At 39.7% G+C, this 18,974-nt stretch overlaps 2 protein-coding genes across 7 annotated transcripts in view; one reads left to right on the top strand and one right to left on the bottom strand.

The window, feature by feature from the left end:
- The window catches only part of LOC117353978 (poly(rC)-binding protein 3-like), a 342,700-nt gene that overhangs the window by 159,687 nt on the left and 164,039 nt on the right, over positions 1-18,974 (bottom strand). The window lies entirely within an intron of this gene.
- Positions 6,311-6,669, top strand: LOC117353980 (40S ribosomal protein S28-like). The gene has a single exon (XM_033930642.1). The coding sequence runs from the start codon at positions 6,314-6,316 to the stop codon at positions 6,620-6,622; it is 309 nt and encodes a 102-aa protein (XP_033786533.1). The 5' UTR covers positions 6,311-6,313; the 3' UTR covers positions 6,623-6,669.

Genomic DNA, 18,974 nt, shown 5'->3' with positions numbered 1-18,974 from the left:
ATTTGTTTACCTACTTTGGAATTCATCATTTGATCTGACGTCTTTTGTTTTGTAATCGATGAATTTTGTCTTGATTTGATTTATTGATATTTTATTTGGGGGGGGGGGATGATTATGATGTTGTCCAGACATGTCTATGTTATATATGGAAATCGTAGGGAAATAAGATTTTATGTATGTGATATGGAAACCGCATTGTTGTATGCGGTATATACATTTTTAAATAAATAACTGCCTTTTCGCAAGAGGTAGTAAATTAAACAAAATCAAATATATCTTGCTTAAAGAGCGTAGTTCTATTACTTTAGGATACATATGTGCCTACCGATCAGTATAGTGGACTTCATGTAAATGGACCCAGCTACAAATCCCACCTAAACCCCTTTATATTGTAGTGTGAGCCCTCTAAGAACAGAGGAAACCTACTGTGCCACCACTGTAACAGCCCTCAAGTATGCAGGTCACATATATTTAGGCACAGGAAGTATGTCTGTGCTCCAGGAGGGCTCACACATTTGTACTGAAATGAGAGTTAAAATGGTCCAGCATGGACCACTAGGCTACTCCATCCACTTGCTTGCTGCTTTCTTAGGAATGACCATATCTGGCACTGTCAGCGAGTACTACTGTCACTGTTACATGTGGAAGGCCTAGGACATCCCTCACAATCGTCAATGCCTCTTCTACCTTTGAGGGTGCTCTTGGTCCTGTCGGTATGATTTCCTACCTCCCATTGTGGGTCACTAACTGTCACACAAGCAATTAGCTCATCTAAACCTTTCGCGTCTGCTAAACTTTCAAGCTCTTGATTCTGGAATTCCCTCACATGATTCAGTATCTGCCTAAGCCTACTCTTTTTGTTTCCTGTGCGAGAACAGACTATGTCTACGACTGCACTCTGCTGGCTTTACCCTCTGGCCTTCTGATCCTCACCCTGCACTATCTCTGACTTCTTTTGCCCCTATGTGGAGATTGGAGCAAATAATTGGTGCTTCAAAATTTCACTATAATTTTCGCTGCAGCTTCTCATACTCTCCTATTTAAAAAAAAATATCACTATTTATATATTGCCTATCACACCATAAATAAGATGAAGTTATGACTGTCTTATTTTGGTCACACCATCAGAAAATAAAGATCTTTGGAGAAGGACATCAAGTTTGGGAAGATCGAAGGAACCAGGCAAAGAGAGCGACCTGCAATCAGATGGCTGGACAAGTTGAAAACAACCATGGGGATGACGCTGGAAGACCTTACTGGACTAGCACAAAACTGAATTATTTTTAGATTTGTAATTCATCAAGTCGCTAGGACATGAACACGAGTCAATGGCACCTAATAACAATACATTTTTTTGATTAGCTTTCGAAGGCAATACTTTCTTGTTCAGATCAGAAGAAGGAATCATTGGCTTTGAAAGCTAATCAAAAATGTATTGTTAGTCCAATAAAAGGTACCATTTTCATTTTCTTTTGACAAACATTATAAAAAACCACCCTGGTAAACAGTAACTATAATAATAACACAAGAGACAGCACACACTAGATAATCTAATATAGTATGCTGACAACTAGTATCATACTAGACTCACCCCAATATAAGAGGAAGAGGAAAATATACATTTCACAGCTGTCTAAATACAGGGTGTCTAAATTGTAGCAAGGCCGTACATAAATCTTCCTTTTTATTTATGGAATGGACTTCCACCAGATATTAGAACTAAGAACAATAACTTGGAATTTAAGAACATTTCACATTATTCTCTTTCCACACACATTCTTTTACTGTTCTTGATTCTTATCTGGACTGGCGGGCAACGGTGTTCTACAAGGGGGTGCTGAAACAGTTCTCAGCCCAACCAAGAAGAGAATGATGTGGATATGGCTCAATCAATGTTCTGAAACAATGTCAGAGCATAGAATTTCATTTCTGTAAATTGGCACTTAACAAAACAAGATAACACTCTTTTCAGTTACAGTGGCAAAATAACGCTCAGAATGTAGGAAGTTGGTTGGTTGCGCTGAGAACGATTCAGCACCCCCTTGTAGAACACCGTTGCCCGCCAGTCCAGATAAGAATCAAGAACAGTAAAAGAATGTGTGTGGAAAGAGAATAATGTGAAGTGTTCTTAAATTCCAAGTTATTGTTCTTAGTTCTAATATCTGATGGAAGTCCATTCCATAAATAAAAAGGAAGATTTATGTACGGCCTTGCTACAAATTGCCAATGGTAAAGACAGTAACATGCCCTGATCTTATCAGGCCAGTGGAAGTGTGGAAGAACAAGCAAGATATTGACGTGGCCCTGTATAAAAATCATGATGAGTCAGAAGAAGAATTATAAAATGTATTTTACATAGAACGGTGAGCCAAATGTGTGATATGAATAAACTAATTGACCCCATACAGGAGTCTTGCAGCCATATTTGAATCATTTTTTAAATAATTCCTCTTATACCCATCAATTCAGTTGAGAATAAGAGCATGAATGAGACACTGAAGACCCTTCTGATTAAACTGTATATAGTGGCATGAATTTTCCTTAAGAAGTTACAGAATTACCTCCAAGTGTGCATGGTAAAGTACTACTTCCATCAATATAGAATTTCAATACTCTTGTATTTATGTTTCTATAGCCTTTCTTTATATGGGACCTTTTGAACAAGCTGGGAAATAACTTACAGAAAGCTACAGATTAGGGTATAATTACGGGAAGGGGTAAAACGTGGACCTCACGGACCTGACGGACCTCGCGGATCTAAACCCGTACGGCCTTAAAAATCTGAGTTCCGTGTCGGTCTGGTGTACGTGCCGCTTGTAGTTTCTGTCGCTGACAGACCTTGATGAAATTTTAGCGCTGACGGATCCGTCTCAGCATAGGGAGGGAAAAGTGTTAGGATCCGTCAGCGCTAAAATATTTTTGAGGTCTGTCAGAGCCAGAGACTAGTGCTGGAGTTTGAAGACTTCTTTTCAATAACGCACGTCCAAAACCTATGTCCCTGCTCTCATGGCTTCTGCTCTGCCGCTCCAGCATTAGTCTCTGGCTCTGACAGACCTCGAAGAGATTTTAGCGCTGACGGATCCTAACACTTTTTCCTCCCTATGCTGAGATGGATCCGTCAGCGCTAAAATCTCATCAAGGTCTGTCAGCGACAGAAACTACACGCGGCAAGGACACCAGATTTTTTTTTTTTTAAGGCCTTACGGGTTTAGATCCGCGAGGTCCGTCAGGTCCGCGTTTTACCCCTTCCCTATAATTACCCCATCTCTATTAAGGCAGTTTTTTTAGCCAAATAAAAATATTTATACGAATGCTAATATGGAAGTATTGAGCTAACCTGTAGATTCTTGCACAGAATGACATGAAAAGAAATTGCTACTTTTGTTCACTGCATTATCGCTGTGCCCAAAGCTTGCTGCTTTTGAGATGACATGTTACTCTTTCTTAACTCTGTTTCTGCAAAGTAAGTTCATAAATATATACAAATGTGCTCATTGGTTTGCTACAGAAAGCTCTGCAGGGTGGAAAATTCTGCCAAATGTTTCTTAGCAAGGCTTTTCTTATGGCTGAGCATTGAATCAAGATTAAATAAATTGATTTTCTGCCTATTGATGTCACGTCACGATTATGGGGAAAAATGGTAGTGCGCTTTAAAAATAGGGGAGGGGTGGGGGAGGAGGGCTCACAAAACTTTGTGGCTGTTATGACAGCATTTATTTTGGAATTGCCAGCATACACGTGAAGTACGCCACTAGGCTCTGAAGAAGAAACACAAAAACCTGGGCCTTTGGTGCTAAATTTGTCACAAGAGATATTCATATTTGCTATATATTTTGATTTTGATTCTCTCTCCCTGGTATGATGAGAAAATTGTTTCAGTTGCTTACTAATGAGCTGTTTTAAATGGAAAAAACTAGAAGTTTAGGGGGAACTTCTACAAAATAAGTGCTAATGTGCATGCAGGTGTGCACATGTGCTCCTATATGCCAAATTTCTACCTACATGCCATTTTGTAAATATGCACATTTCTCCAATGGCATGTATTTGCAAGGAGTACACATATGATGAATATTACATTTAACTATATTTTTGCTGGCTCCATAAACCCAGAAATTTAATGCTGTAGCCCTCCCCTATGCAAATATTATACCCATGGACAGCAGGAGGTACAAATCAAATGTGGAACTACAGGTCCCAGCATGCACTGGGCTGTGGAACGTAGTGTTGCATCAGAGGTGGGACTCACAGGAGAGAGGTATTTCTACCTAGGCTGGGTTTATTCTAGAGAGGACCCCCAAGGGAGAAAGAGGAACTCTCAAGTTTTCCCTAGAGATAGACGGAGGCAGGCCTTGGGAAAACAGACTGATGCCAGCAGAAGTTTGGCTGAGGTAAGCCAAATTCCTTCTATTTTGTGTGAGGCAAACGATAAGAAATAAAAATTCTCTTTATATGCAACTGTGTCTTGGCTGTATATGTGCTGACCTCTCTGGGCAAGCAAGGCTAGTCAGCCAAAAAGGCTAGTCTCTCACATATGGTATTTCTTGTTTCTTGCAGCTTCTGCTGCAGAGAAGCTGACCGGGGGTCTGTAGAGGCTGGGGATCTTAATTCAGAAAGTTTTCTTTTTTTTATGGAACAGCCTAAGGAGATAAGCTCTGCCTGAAGTTTAGTGAGGAAATTTATAACAGGTATTTTAGAGCCAGAAAGGCAGGCATTTGGTTTCTTTTTGTTTCCTTTTCCTGAATAGAGCTTGTGTGTATACAGCTCCAGTGTGATGACAGGCTTAATTAAGCCACTGTTGGCACCTGCTAGACCAGCAGCTTGTCTGTGCATTGCAGCACTGAGAGTGAATGCTGCCTTAATTACCCCACTGAATTCAGCTGGGAATAGCTACCTGAGTTGAGCAGAGAAAAGAAAGTGCTGCAGGAACAGGAATTGTTGGAAATCCTGACGTAGATTTACTAGATACAGGTGGTACAAGAGAAGGTGCAGCTTGATGCTAAAAGGAAACATGTTTACTCTGGAAATTGTGACTGCTGCCTAAGTATGGATTCGAAGCAGTGGAATTTCTGCAGGGAAATGCTGGTTTTAAAAGTCAGTGCTCCAGGTTATATTGGTGAGAGACCAGAATTGGAGAACCCAGAAATGGGAATTTGTGAGCAAGAGTGGCAGGAAACCTGGCTGATTTTGCAACATAATCCTGAAAGGGTCAGAGGAACACAATAGATTAAGTGCCCTGGAGCCAGTAGATTACCAGGAGGCAGTCAAGGGACTAGCCAGCAGAGAGAAGCAGGTTTTAAACCCAGGGGAGTGAGGAAATGGAAGCCCAAAAGTTCCAAGAAGGGAAAGGAGACCAGTGAGGGGCACCAGGTGGCAGTCCAAACCCTGTCTTAGGGACACCTGTGCGCTGCTCCTTGTGACCCTGGGCAAGTCACTCAGTCCTCCATAGCCCCAGGTACATTAGCTAGATTGTGAGCCCACCGGGACAGAGAGGGAAAATGCTTGAGTACCTGATTGTAAAATCGCTTAGATAACCTTGATAGGCAGTATATAAAAAATCCTAATAAACTTGAAAAAAAAAAAACTTGAAAAAGAAGGAGCCCAGTCAAACCCTGTGATTTGGAGCCCACTGAAGGTTGGAATGGGATATCTGCCATGGTGTCTCAGCCGGAAAGGGAGACGGAGCTCCAGGAGGACTAGCTGGAAGGGGTCCAAAGCCCACCTCCAGATCTAGCTACTGAGCTGGAACAGGCTAAGCACCAAATTAAAAACCTGTTAGAGGACCAGCTACTTGATGTCAAATATGTAGCCAAATTAGAGGAGGAAAAGAAAAAACCCTCCCGAGACTACTGGTGGAAGTCCAGGACCAGTTGCTTAGGCAAAATCTGGGTTCAAGGTGAGTTAAAGGTTCAGGTACACAAGTTACAGTATTTGGCCTAATTCTTCTGAGAACTGTCTTCTTGCCTCCTCTCTATGTATATCCCTTCAGAGACACCAAAGAAAGGTACATGCCATTTTAGGTGGGTTTTTATTTTTTTTTTACATTTATAAAGCAATATTATTGCTAAATCTTTAAAAATTTCTACATAGGATACACCATCTGAAAAATCTCATGCTTCATATGATCTTACTCTTTGGGACTGTTTACCCTAAACATCTCTGTTAACTACTACTCTATAAAAACACAGAGACCTAAACTAAACTAAACCTTAAGTTTATATACCGCATCATCTCCACGGAAGTGGAGCTCGACACGGTTTACAAAGTTTAAAAATATAGGAAAATGTTTTTTGTTTTTTGCTTTGAGGTCGCCATCATGGAAGCAAGCCGCGTGCAGCCGATTAAACTGGCGCAAGTCAGCAAGGTGCTGGGCAGGACTGGATCACAGGGCCAGTGTACCCAGGTTCGTGTGGAATTTATGGATGACAGCAACCGATCAATCATCCGGAATGTGAAGGGCTCTGTGCGTGAAGGGGATGTCCTGACACTGCTGGAATCTGAGCGTGAGGCAAGGAGGTTACGATGTGCTGACAAGCGCATCCAGGTTTTTGCTTGGATCTGGAAGACAAGACCTGGAGTTTCACATCCCATTTTTCCCCATGTTACAAAAACAATGCAAATGTGAAATAAACATTTATAAGTCCTTTTAAGTAAAAAAAAAAAAAAAAAAAATATAGGAAAAGAGAGGAGAAAGCTTTACAAGAGCATATGAGTAGAGGAGGATGTTAGATGTCAGACGCCAAAGTTAGGCTTTAAATGAGAAAGAGTTAGAGCCTGGCGCATTCTCCGATCAATAGCAGCTGGGTATGCAGACCGAGAAGAAGTCTCTTAGAATTGATGTGAGACTCCAGTCTAAAGAATCTTCATGTCATGATTAGAAGCGAGTGAATGTTATCGCTTTCCTGACGAAGCCCCGTATTAAAATTTGGGTGCGAAACGGAGATCTTCCGTAGAGTAAAGAGAATGAAGGAAAGAAAGTGAAATATAATATCCAAGTGAAGGAAGTGAGAATGAAATATTGAAGTGAACAAACATCAGGAGAAATACTAAGAAAGAAAATAAGATAAGTGATTTTACACTATATGGGAGAGTAAAGCAAATAACTTATACATTTTATAAAAGAAAAAATTATAAAAGAAAAAAGTAAATATAAATAATAAAATGCATAGAATATAAGCAGAAGAGAAAATAGAGATTACATAAGGGTTCAATGATAGCTCACGGTATCGGCCATTGATTTTGAGAAATACTTCAATACTATGGCTGTGAGCACTTGAGATCCCAGTAAATCTCAAAAATATCGTTTTTTAAAGACTACATTTGAATTTTGTGTGACAGCGCATTGCATTAGGTGGAGAGATGTTAGAGAAAAGCCAAGTTTTCAGTTGTTTTCGGAATAGTTGGAGGGAGCCTAGGTTCCTAACCTCTGGAAAAAACTGCATACAAGCAGAAACCTCCACGTAGCAAATGTCTATTGAACTCAAATATCTTTTGAGAACATGCCAAAACAAAACAGAACAACACCCCCCCCCCACCAATAAAAGCCAACAATTTCAAGATATTCAATCCTTTGGCCATCTCAGAAAGTGAAGTCTTAGACCTTCAAATATTCAATGCATATGAAAGCTTTAAGGCTTGGATCCGTGTACCAGCAGATATCCTTTCTTTCCCTTTGAAAGTGAAAACAACAATTTGATGTACCGTTTGACGCTGATTACATGTTTGCAGTGTTCAGGTTTCTCATACTAATAAAAACGTACCAGGTGACTTCATTTTAACCGACGTTAACTAAAGCGTGTAATTATATGGCAAGCCCCCGTGTGTTTTCACTGCAAATACCTGCAAGATTTCTGTAATTGTATTTAACACATACTAATTACTGTAAATTTGGAAGAGCATTGGGGGCCTGGTTTAACAGCACATTTTGCATGATTTCTTTAAGGTTCCTACAATGTACTGTAAAAAAAAACAAAACGTAAACTGGTATCTGACCATCAGGCTATGTATGTCTCAACCAGGGTAGATTTGAATCAAATCAATTTAAATCTTCTCCTCTCTTGCCCTTTCTCCCCTTTGTTCCCACATCCCTTAAGTTAACTCAACTTGTACGTCAACTCAACTTGTACCACACTAATCTTCTATAAACTGCATAGAACTTAACGGTATTGCGGTATATAAACTGTTATTATTATTATCAATGGTTCCCAATCCTGTCCTGGAGGACCACCAGCCAGTTAGGTTTTCAAGATAGCTCTAATGAATATGCATGGGGCAGATCTGTATGCCTGTCACCTCCATTATATGCATATCTCTCATTCATATTCATTAGTTATGTATACATTTTAGTGCACTAATGCTGGTTTATGCTAATTTTATAATGGAATATACAATTGTATATACATTATACAATTGACACAAACCATGCTGCATCGGGGAGCCCAAATGTGAGCGCCAGTTTATAGAATTGCCATCACGGGGCTGATATTCAAAACCATTTAAACAGGGAAGAAAGGCTTCTAACCAGTTTAAATGGCATTCAGATGCCCAAACAGGAATATTCAGCTGGAAAATGCCACTGAATAGTCCTTCTAATTGTGAAATGCCAATATTCAGCCCAGATAAGGTAACCAGAACAATCAGACTACATAAAAAAAGCAATCCCATCTTTGTCAGATGTAACTTATCTGGTTAGGAGCTGAATATCAGCCCTTAGCTGGATAAAAGTCAGCTGGTCACACATAACCCGGCTAGTGCCTAAGAACATAAGAATAGCCTTACTGGGTCAGACCAACGGTTCATCAAGCCCAGTAGTCCATTTTCATGGTGGCCAATCCAGGTCACTAGTACCTGGTCAAAACTCAAAGAGTAGCAACATTCTATGCTACCGATCCAGGGCAAGGCCAAAAAGAAATGCAGGGGTAACTTGTTCAAATGAAAATTACTATCGAGTGACTAAAGAGGTCAATAGAACAAAAAATAAAGTCACCACTGATTCATCAATACACTTAGAAAACTTATTTTATGTTTAGAACTCTGCTCAGAGACATGAAGGCTGATTACTCGGCCTCACTTACCAATCATTGCAGTGTTCAAAAAAAGATTATTAATTTAAAGTACTTATTAATGCGCTAGCCAAAAAGCTATGCTGAACATATAAATGCTTTCATGAGGTTTATAATGATGAAAGAAAACTTAACTTTGAATAGTGACTGGTTCCGACGTGCACGTTTCGTGGCTGCGTCAGGGAACCGACAATACAGCTGGATTTAGAGCTGGTAGTGAAGTCACATGCAATTGAAAAGCTAGATCTCTCAAAAAGACGTTTCTTCTCTAATGTCTCCATTAGACATTTGACATTAGAGAAGAAACGTCTTTTTGAGAGATCTAGCTTTTCAATTGCATGTGACTTCACTACCAGCTCTAAATCCAGCTGTATTGTCGGTTCCCTGACGCAGCCACGAAACGTGCACGTCGGAACCAGTCACTATTCAAAGTTAAGTTTTCTTTCATCATTATAAACCTCATGAAAGCATTTATATGTTCAGCATAGCTTTTTGGCTAGCGCATTAATAAGTACTTTAAATTAATAATCTTTTTTTGAACACTGCAATGATTGGTAAGTGAGGCCGAGTAATCAGCCTTCATGTCTCTGAGCAGAGTTCTAAACATAAAATAAGTTTTCTAAGTGTATTGATGAATCAGTGGTGACTTTATTTTTTGTTCTACCGATCCAGGGCAAGCAGAGGCTTCCCCCATGTCTTAATATGGCCTTTTCCTCCAGGAATTTGTCCAAACCTTTCTTAAAACCAGCTATGCTATCCACTTTTACCACAACCTCTGGACATAGTTTGGCACTGAATATCTGGGCATAAGCTGGTGATGTTGAAAAAAATCACTTACCACTACCAGCTGAATATTTGGCCTCATATTTTCAGTTTTTGTCTCCAAAATGTTTTCCTGCTCCAGTAAATGTAATTGGGTGGAGGGGAGAATTCAGGCTCTTTTTTGGTCCTTGAAGTCTCCTTTCAAGTACATTCTAATACTGGCATGTAAGGAACCACATTCAAGACGGACAAGAGTGAGAATAAACTATGCACATTTCTCTCATCTTTACATTTTCTTTTTCATTATTAAAAAAAAAAGTTGTATTTTGAATAGACGGGCACTAACAAAACAGTTTCAGCACCCTAAAACAGACCCAGATAATGATTTAGAATGCTGTATATTCGTTAATACGCATCCTTAAAATGAGTGGGAGACTAATAAATGATCTTGATAAGTGCTGCTGCTGTAGTTTCATTTATCTTTAAAAAGGGAGACAATGAGAAAGTAGAAGAAAGCTGAAAAGAATTGTGAGGGTTAACATTCTGCAAGAGGATGTAACAGCTTTGATTGAAGAACCTATGTGGTTTCTTGTCATAAAGTCACGGTTCTCCCCAGGGCAGCATCCACCATTTATAAATCCATGCACGACACATAGAAGGTATGCTTTACAGGCACTGAAAGTTTGGGAACACGATTTTGGATCCTTGTTAGATAAAAATGAAAGGGCTTGATTCTTAGATGTCTGTCGGGGTATCTTTTTTGGCAGCTATTGCCATTCAATGCATATTTTAAATCACAGGGCACTAAGGACACCCCACAAGGTTGTCAAAGATGCATGAGAAAGTGGCAAGAGTGCTTCTCTCAGGTTCATTGGGCACTGTATCCTGCACACATCTTACAGTCTCGATTTACAGAAAAATCTGTGATATAAAAGTCAGAGAAGAGCTATATTATAATATTATGCAGAAATCTAAAGCTTTAATTTCTAAGCTCCTGTTTCTAAAAAAAAAACCAAAAAAAAAAAGAAAAAGGTAGGGTGAATTTTGGTGGGCGAATTTATGTTTAAGTTATAAATATGAGAAAATGAATGCTGACATGCTAGGGAATACTAAGATATTCAAATTAGTTTGGGGTTCATTGATATCTTTTGTAGAGTTGTTACAGTTGTCCTTTATCTTTATTTCCTGTTGTTTTAGCACTCACACATCCAGGAGAGGGGGGGGGGGATATGTTTGGTATTATTCCCTGATGGAAAATGTTGGACGGGAGAGGGAGTTTTATTTTTGTATTAATACTGATTGATTATAAGTGCTTATTTGCTTTTTGTGTTTTATATGTATATTATATTGCACTTTTTGTTGGATTTGAAAACTAAATAAAGTTTAAAAAAAAGAAAAAGGTAGGTGGTACCTTATAGATCTAGCCAAAAAGAGTTTGCATCAGTTGCAACTAATTCAGAATGCTGCAGCACGCCAGATAGAAGGCTGCAAGATGGGTGACCACATCATACCCTTCCTGCACAAACTACACTGGCTACCAGTACATGACAGGGCTAAACTTAAATCTCTTTATTTGATTTTCAAGGTCCTTGGACAAAATGGTCCAGAAAGAACAAGCTAACCCTTTATACACCTTTGAGACTTCTGAGGTCCTCTGAAGGAGCATCACTATCTGTAGCCTCATCAAAAGAAACTGCATGTTGTGATACCTGTCAACGAGCCTTCTCAGGAGCAGCCCCCACACTCTGAAATTTACTCCCAGAGGGGCTACGTCTAACAAAAAAACTACCTTTTCTTCAGGAAGCAGGTGAAAGCCTGTCTCATCACCCAAACCTTTAATACCTTTAATAGGGTGTTTGCCTATACACTCATTCTGCAACAGGACTAGCTTGCCACACTCTAACTAAATAAACTCCTTATACCTTGTTTAACTGTATAAACAACTTGCCTTGAGTTTAGCCTCCCATATGTTTATCCCAACACACACTGTACCATCCATCTTATCCCCATCTAATAAATAAACAGTGCCCTTGGGATGGGCCCCAAAGTAACGGGCTGGGTCAAGAACTGGTTGAGGAGAAGACAACAGAGGGTAGTGGTTTAATGGAGATCGCTCTGAGGATGTTACCAGTGGTGTGCCTCAAGGTTCTGCTCTTGGGCTTGTTCTTTTTAACATTTTTATAAGCGATATTGCTGAAGGGCTGTCGGGTAAGATTTGCCTCTTTGCGACTGATACCAAATTCTGCAATAGAATAGACACCCCAGATGGGATGAACAACATAAAGAAAGACCTAGCGAGGCTTGAAGAAAGGTCTGAAATTTGGCAGCTAAAATTTAATGCTAAGAAATGCAAGGTTATATATTTGCAAAAACCTGAAGGAATGGTACAGTTTAGGGGGTGAAGAACTTATGTGCATGACAGAAGAGCGGGGTTTGGGTGTGATTGTATGTGATGATCTTAAGGTGGCCAAAGAAGGTTGAAAAGGTGACGGCAAAAGCTAGAATGCCTGGTTTAGTAAAATCATGCCAGGAATCTCATCCTATTACTTTTTTAGAAAATTATTAAAGACACAGCTATTCGATAAATTTGTAACTTAAGCTTATGCTTTTATTATTCTTATGTGCTGTTTACATTTTGTATGAAACTGATGTATGTCTTATGAATTGTTTATCTGCTGAATGTTGAGCATTATTTGTTGTGAATTGCCTTGAACCATTCGTGGTCTGGAGGTGTATAAGCATAAATTATTATTATTATTAGAAGGATGCTAGATTGCATGGGGAGAGGTATGGCCAATAGGAAAAAGGAGGTATTGATGCCCCTATATAAGACTCTGGTGAGACCTCATTAAGAATATTGTATACAATTCTGGAGACCACACCTTTAAAAAGATATAAAAAGGATGGAGTCAGTCCAGAGGAAGGCTACTAAAATGGTATGTGGTCTTCATCATAAGGTGTATTGGGACAGACTTAAAGATCTCAATCTGTATACTTTGGAAGAAAGGCGGGAAAGAGGAGATATGATAGAGACATTTAAATACCTATGTGGCATAAATGTACATGAGTTGAGACTCTCATTTGAAAGGAAGCTATGGAATGAGAGGGAATAGGATGAAGTTAAGAGGTGATAGGCTTAGGAGTAATCTAAGGAAATACTTTTTTACAGAAAGGGTGGTAGATGTGTGGAACAGTCTCCTGGAGGAAGTAGTGGAGACAAGAGACTGTGTCTGAATTCAAGAAGGCATGGGATAGGTACGTGGGATCTCTTATAGAGAGGAAAAGATAATGGTTACTGCGGATGGGCAGACTGGATGGGTCATTTGGCCGTTGTCTGCCATCATGTTTCTAATATTTGCATTTGATCCCTTGGTTATAGGATAAACTGTATTATAAAAAAGCATTAGAGTTATATCTATGTTATTTGAATGTTCTGATTTGTGCTTATTAGATGCTTCATAAGTATTATTCCTCTCTTTTTACTATGTATTATATCTCTCTCATTTGAATTTCAGTGCTGTTAATAAGTATATTTTTTGAAATTGTTTCATGGTAGTCCTATTAATACGTTTCAAATTACTGATTTTGACTTCACCTCATTCACTGTATTTATGTTTATATTTGGTCTTTTTATTACTGTTATGATGTTAACAAAATTGTACATTTTATGTTAAATTAGACCTTGGGTGAATCTCTTCATAAAGGCGAAAAATAAATCCCAACAACAACAACAAATAAACAGATGGAACTACTTCCATGTTACTTTTGACTCACTTGTCCATACTAACTACTAGTGAAACAAAATACTGTACATTCTAATGCACATGACATGCTAAAATTGCTTCCAATGTGTCGTCATATTGAATGCTCCTATGTTCTATCCTTCAAAAGGTGGTGTATGAACAGCACAGTTCAAAGGAAGATAAGGAAAATATGAATGACAGACTATAGTGCTCTGGTGTTGATTAGCATGATGTTGGAAGGAAAGATTATAGTGGAAAGGCTGAGGACATGTGGTTTATAATGAGTACTTCTTCCTCTGCAGCGCAGGTGTATATTATCATCTTGATGCATTAAACCTAAAATTACATAGCGATAGTCACTTTTAGGGAATTAATAAGAAAAAAGGATGAATAAAATCAAGAGCAGATTTATCCTGAAAGGTATTAGATCATGCAGGCAGTATTTAGAGAAACCTTTTCAGCCATTAATAGTGCATTGTTCTGAGTATGCTGCTGTCATAGCCTATTACTATGTACAGGGTTAGGAAGGTAAAATTGAAAATTCCCAGAGGCAAGAGCAAGAGGATTTGAATTTAGCTCATGTCTTTTCAGTAGTAGCTCAAGCTAAAGTATATTCAGGAACCATAGATATTTTCCTGTCTCTGGAGGGTTCATAATCTAATGGGCCCATATTCAAAAAAACATTTATCTGCATAGCAACTGCCGTAATCTGGATAACTTGCTTAGCCTGTGCAAGCTGTAGACAGTGGTGTAGTAAGGGAAGCAGGTGCCCGAGGCTGTGTCGCCCCCCCCCTTGCGCCCCTCCCAAGCTCCCACTCCTGTGCCCCCTTCACTCTTTCCCACCCCTCCATTCCACACTTGTACTCTCCCTCCCCACCCCCACGCACATCTAAATCTTTGCCAGTGCAAGTGGCTTTGGCAGCATGCTCTTCATGCCAATGTTGGATTTCCCTCTGATGTCACTTCCTGGCCCGTTGACCCGGAAGTGATTCAGAGGGGACCCAGGCTGGCACGAGCAACAGGCATTAGTGAAGATAAAACAAAGGTATGGGGGGATGGTACGAGTGTTAGTTGGGCACAGCGGAGAGGAGCCAGCGCCCCACCGACTCAATGCCCGGGGTAGTCCGCAGCCCCCTTACTATGCCACTGGCTGTAGATATTTCAAAGGCACAATCCAGAAAGAGAGTAATTCTGTAGCAGGGCACTTAGAATTAGGCATCTGAAGGGTACAGAATAGAAGCCTGTTCTGTTAAAGAAAGTAGGCATCACCCTTCCTTAATAGAACACTAGTGTGTAGTGGGAGAGGAGGAGTAGCCTAGTGGTTAGTGTAGAAGCCTGAGAAGCTGAGGAACTGGGTTCAATTCCCACTACTGCTCCTTGTGACTCTGGGCAAGTCCCCTAACTCTCCATTGCCCCAGATACAAAATAAGCACCTTTATATAACATGTAAACTGCTTTGATTTGTTAACCACAGAAAAATGGTACTGTATATCTAAAGTAAAATGGAAGTAAAATCCAGATGTCTCAATCCATCCTCCTCCTTCTGGAGCCATATAGTAATCCTATTTTCAAGTCTCATTTCCTAGTATAACCAGGTATATACATGCATGACATTTAGGTTCAAGCACCAACACCAGCTTTAGTGCGGCAAATACACATGCAACTTATAGTTTGGTATGAGTTATGTGTGTAACCAGTGGCATAGTAAGGGGGGCTGGGCACATGAAGTCTTGGCAGCCATCTTGAAACATCGAGCGGTAGTGGCGGCTATTTCGGTGGCAGGGGCAGGAAAGATTTGAGTTCTTTCTGCTTCCGGAAAGACTCCTAAACCACCAGGGATGTTAAAAGGTAGGGCACAGGCGTGCCATCCTGAATCTTCATTGCCATGGTGTTGCCGTGGCAGTAGTTCCTGTTCCCAAGGCACTACTGCGGAAAAGTCTACCACTACTGTGGTAATGCTGGGCAAATTGCTTCAGGTTCCCAGTTTACTACGGTAACTGCTGAATTACTGCAGAAATGATTACTGTATCACTCTCTAAAAATGAACCCACTGTAGGCCAAGATCTGTAACTGGTTCAGCTGTGGTTCAGCACAGGAGAACTCTCTTCTCAGACAGAGGGAGACACACCCTCTGTCCTAGCTCCTTTTGAATTCCAGCCCGCTGTATGCTGAGCCTTAATTCCAGCTTTTCAGCTACACCCTGCTCTTATTTTTCTTTTCAGTCAAAATCTGCTCTAGCAATAATCCGATGCCCTTTTTCCATCTTCCAACCCATTACCCACACAGATCATCTACAGCAACCTCAATTGCCTTCTTTATCTGTTGAGTGTGGTATTTGTCTTGCCACCCAAAAATGCTTCTGTTACTCTTGCACGATATGTGCCTTTCTTTAAACAAATTTTGATCCTTAATCTTTAGCAGTTATAATCATTTTACATGTACAAATGATCACATTTAGTGGTCCCTCTTTCCGCAGGAAGTTCAATAATTTGCATTCAAAAGATAAAAATACTTAGGAGTACCTGATTACTGTTCAGCATATTGTAAACCACTTTGGGTGACTCTCTTCATGAAAAAGGTGGCTAATAAATCCCAATAAATAAATTAAAAAAAAATAAATGGATGTAATATTTTCCCTGCCTGCCAGTGAGCTAGGCCCAACGATCAGTACTACCGCCAACAAATAAATCCTGTTCATTCAAAACTTTGCAGGGGAGTTTCATGTGCATAAGTGGGAGCCAAAGATACCCCCCTTTGTAAATATTCATACTGGAAGTTAAGCAGCTATTTGCATGCATGCTAACACACTAAACATTTACACAAGTAACTCATGTATAATTGTTTATAGAACTGCCCTGATAGAGCCACTGACTATATCTTTACCAACCACCTGGGCACTATCCCTGGATTCTATATAAGGTGCCCAGATTTGCATCCATGTGCTGAAGATGAATAACTACCAATAATTGGGGGTTAACGACAAATTATTGTTGGTACATGGCTGCACGGAGTTCTTTAAGGCATACTGCCTAACTCTTCTGGTGCGTTTTGGTGCACGGTACTCAATTCCCCCTTACATGTACGGTGGAGCTGGAAAAAAAAATCACCCAGCCCTGTTATGCGTTTCACTGGTATGCAACGCCGTGCAATTTCCACTTTAATTGATTTGCTACTGTTTGTCAGCGACTTTGTGTCTATTTCAAAGGTTTCTTGTGCATTTCTGTGCACTCCAATGTAATGTAAATAACTGTTTGACATTGCAATACAGCGCATTCTTCTTTTTTCTCTGTGCAAGCTTAGTCTGAGCCAACAGCTTCCAGAGTGACAGAGAAGCACAAAGCAGAGCCTGTAAGACCACTCATAAAGCCTTCTGACACATCCACAAAGATTAATTAGCTCTTTAGCCTTCGCAGGGCTTTAGTGGTAATCTGTGTGGCTACTGGTGTAAGAAACAGCAGGGACAGCCACAGTGAAGAGGGAAAGTAGCCAAGGAGACTAGGCGCTTTATATCTCAAGTTTTATTGTAAATCATCAACTCTAATCTGATATAAAAATGACCGACCTGGCCGTATTTCGTCACGTATCGCCTGTGCTGGGGTCTGTAGCCTCCCAAATGCACAAGACTCAATTTGTTACCACTGAGAGTCATACCACTCTCCTTTTCTACTCTTGAATGGAGTTCTTTTCTAAATCGTTCTGAAATATATATTGTAAACCGCTCGGATCCTTTTATTTTGGCTATTATGCGGTATATAAAGATTTTAATAAACATAGTAGCATTCTCTCACCAAATAAAGCACTTAGGGCTCCTTTTACTAAACTGTGCTAGCGGTTTTAGCGCGCACTAGACGCTAACGCCAGCAATGAGCTGGCGTTAGTTTGTGGCACATAGCGTGGGGTTAGTGTGCGCGGCAATGCAGTGCGCGCTAAAAAAAAAAGCTAGTGCACCTTAGTAAAAGGAGCCATTAGTCTCCTTGGCTACTTTCCCTCTTCACTTTGGCTGTCACAACAGCTTCCAACACCAGTTCTAATATTGCGGAGATCTTCCTCCTTCTTTGGACTTAATTTGTGAGGTTACGACGTGCTACTGTGTGCATTAAAAGGGTAATTTTATAATGAAGGTACCAACATTTAAGCACCAGGAACACGCACAAATGACCAGAATACTGGCATATATGCATGTGCGTAGGCACATATAGGGCGGCATATAAATAAAATAATAATAACAATAACTACTAATATTCTAGCTGTGTGTTATTCTTCTGGCGCCTAAATGTGATGCTGTATAGTTTGAAGATGGACGTACGTTTGGAATCTGGACAGGATATGGGTGGAATGCCACAGTTATGCGTGTAAGTTGGGGCATAGGAAGAACTTGATTTGGGTGAGCTGGGCAGTCCAAGCATTTTCTCTCAGTCCTGCCCCCCCCACCCCCCCATTGCTACCATCACTACCATTGGCTCCATTGTTCTTGAGAAGAAGCAACTCTCTGATAAAGAAGATTATATTAGAGGAAGATCTGACTTTAGGCTTACAAAAAACGGTTCTGAATTAAAAAAAAAAAACAGGCCCAAAATGAAGGGTATTTGACCGAGAGAATTCAGAGTTTTAAATACCAGTATTTTATACTGTACCAAAGAAACATAAACTAATTAAAAATCCACCAGGACACTCAATTGTCTCCAGTAAGGGTTCTCTTGATAAATCTTTAAATCTTTAATCTTGAAATCTTTAAATATCTTGATAAATTTTTAAATCCATTGGTGTGTCAAACACCTACAAATATAAGGGACACCACAGATTTTTTGAATGCATTATCAGGATGTGAAATTGTTACTGATGGTCACATTTAATGTACATTCCTTATACAGTAATTCCACAGGATGAAGCGTTGACCATTATTTCAGAATATCTAGATGGAAGACCTCACCTAAAAAGGGTGCCCAAAGAATTTATTATGACATTATCAACATTAGCCATGAAGGATTTTTTTTTTTTAAGATGTTTTATATCAAGTGTCTGGGGTCGCCATGGGCGTTATGATGGCCCCTTCCATCTTTTCATGGCCTACTTTGAAGCATGATGGATTTATCCTTCAGCGTTTAAAGGTGATATCATTATGTGGGTGCTCATTATTGATGATGTATTTATGCTCTAGAAGAATTCTGAAGAACGTTTACATCGGTTTAAGAACTGATTAAATTCATGCCATAATGAAGTGGAATTTATTATGGAATACAATTCTTCAGAGATCGCTTTCCTGGAAGTGAAGATTAGATTGGAAAATAAAGGGTTTTTTTTTACAGATGTTTTTCATAAACCAACTGACAAATACTTTTATTGCATTTTTCCAGCTTTCACACTTTTCATATAAAAACCAGTTTACCTTTTTCACAATTTTTACAGTAAA

This window comes from Geotrypetes seraphini, chromosome 2, assembly GCF_902459505.1.
Source record: "Geotrypetes seraphini chromosome 2, aGeoSer1.1, whole genome shotgun sequence".
NCBI lineage: Eukaryota > Metazoa > Chordata > Amphibia > Gymnophiona > Dermophiidae > Geotrypetes > Geotrypetes seraphini.
Note: the sequence above shows the minus strand (reverse complement) of the source record. Positions and strands in the feature narration are given on the sequence as shown.

Excerpts from the sequence above, each read along its gene's own strand:
- LOC117353980 (XM_033930642.1), top strand. The coding sequence starts at position 6,314 with ATGGAAGCAAGCCGCGTGCAGCCGATTAAACTGGCGCAAGTCAGCAAG.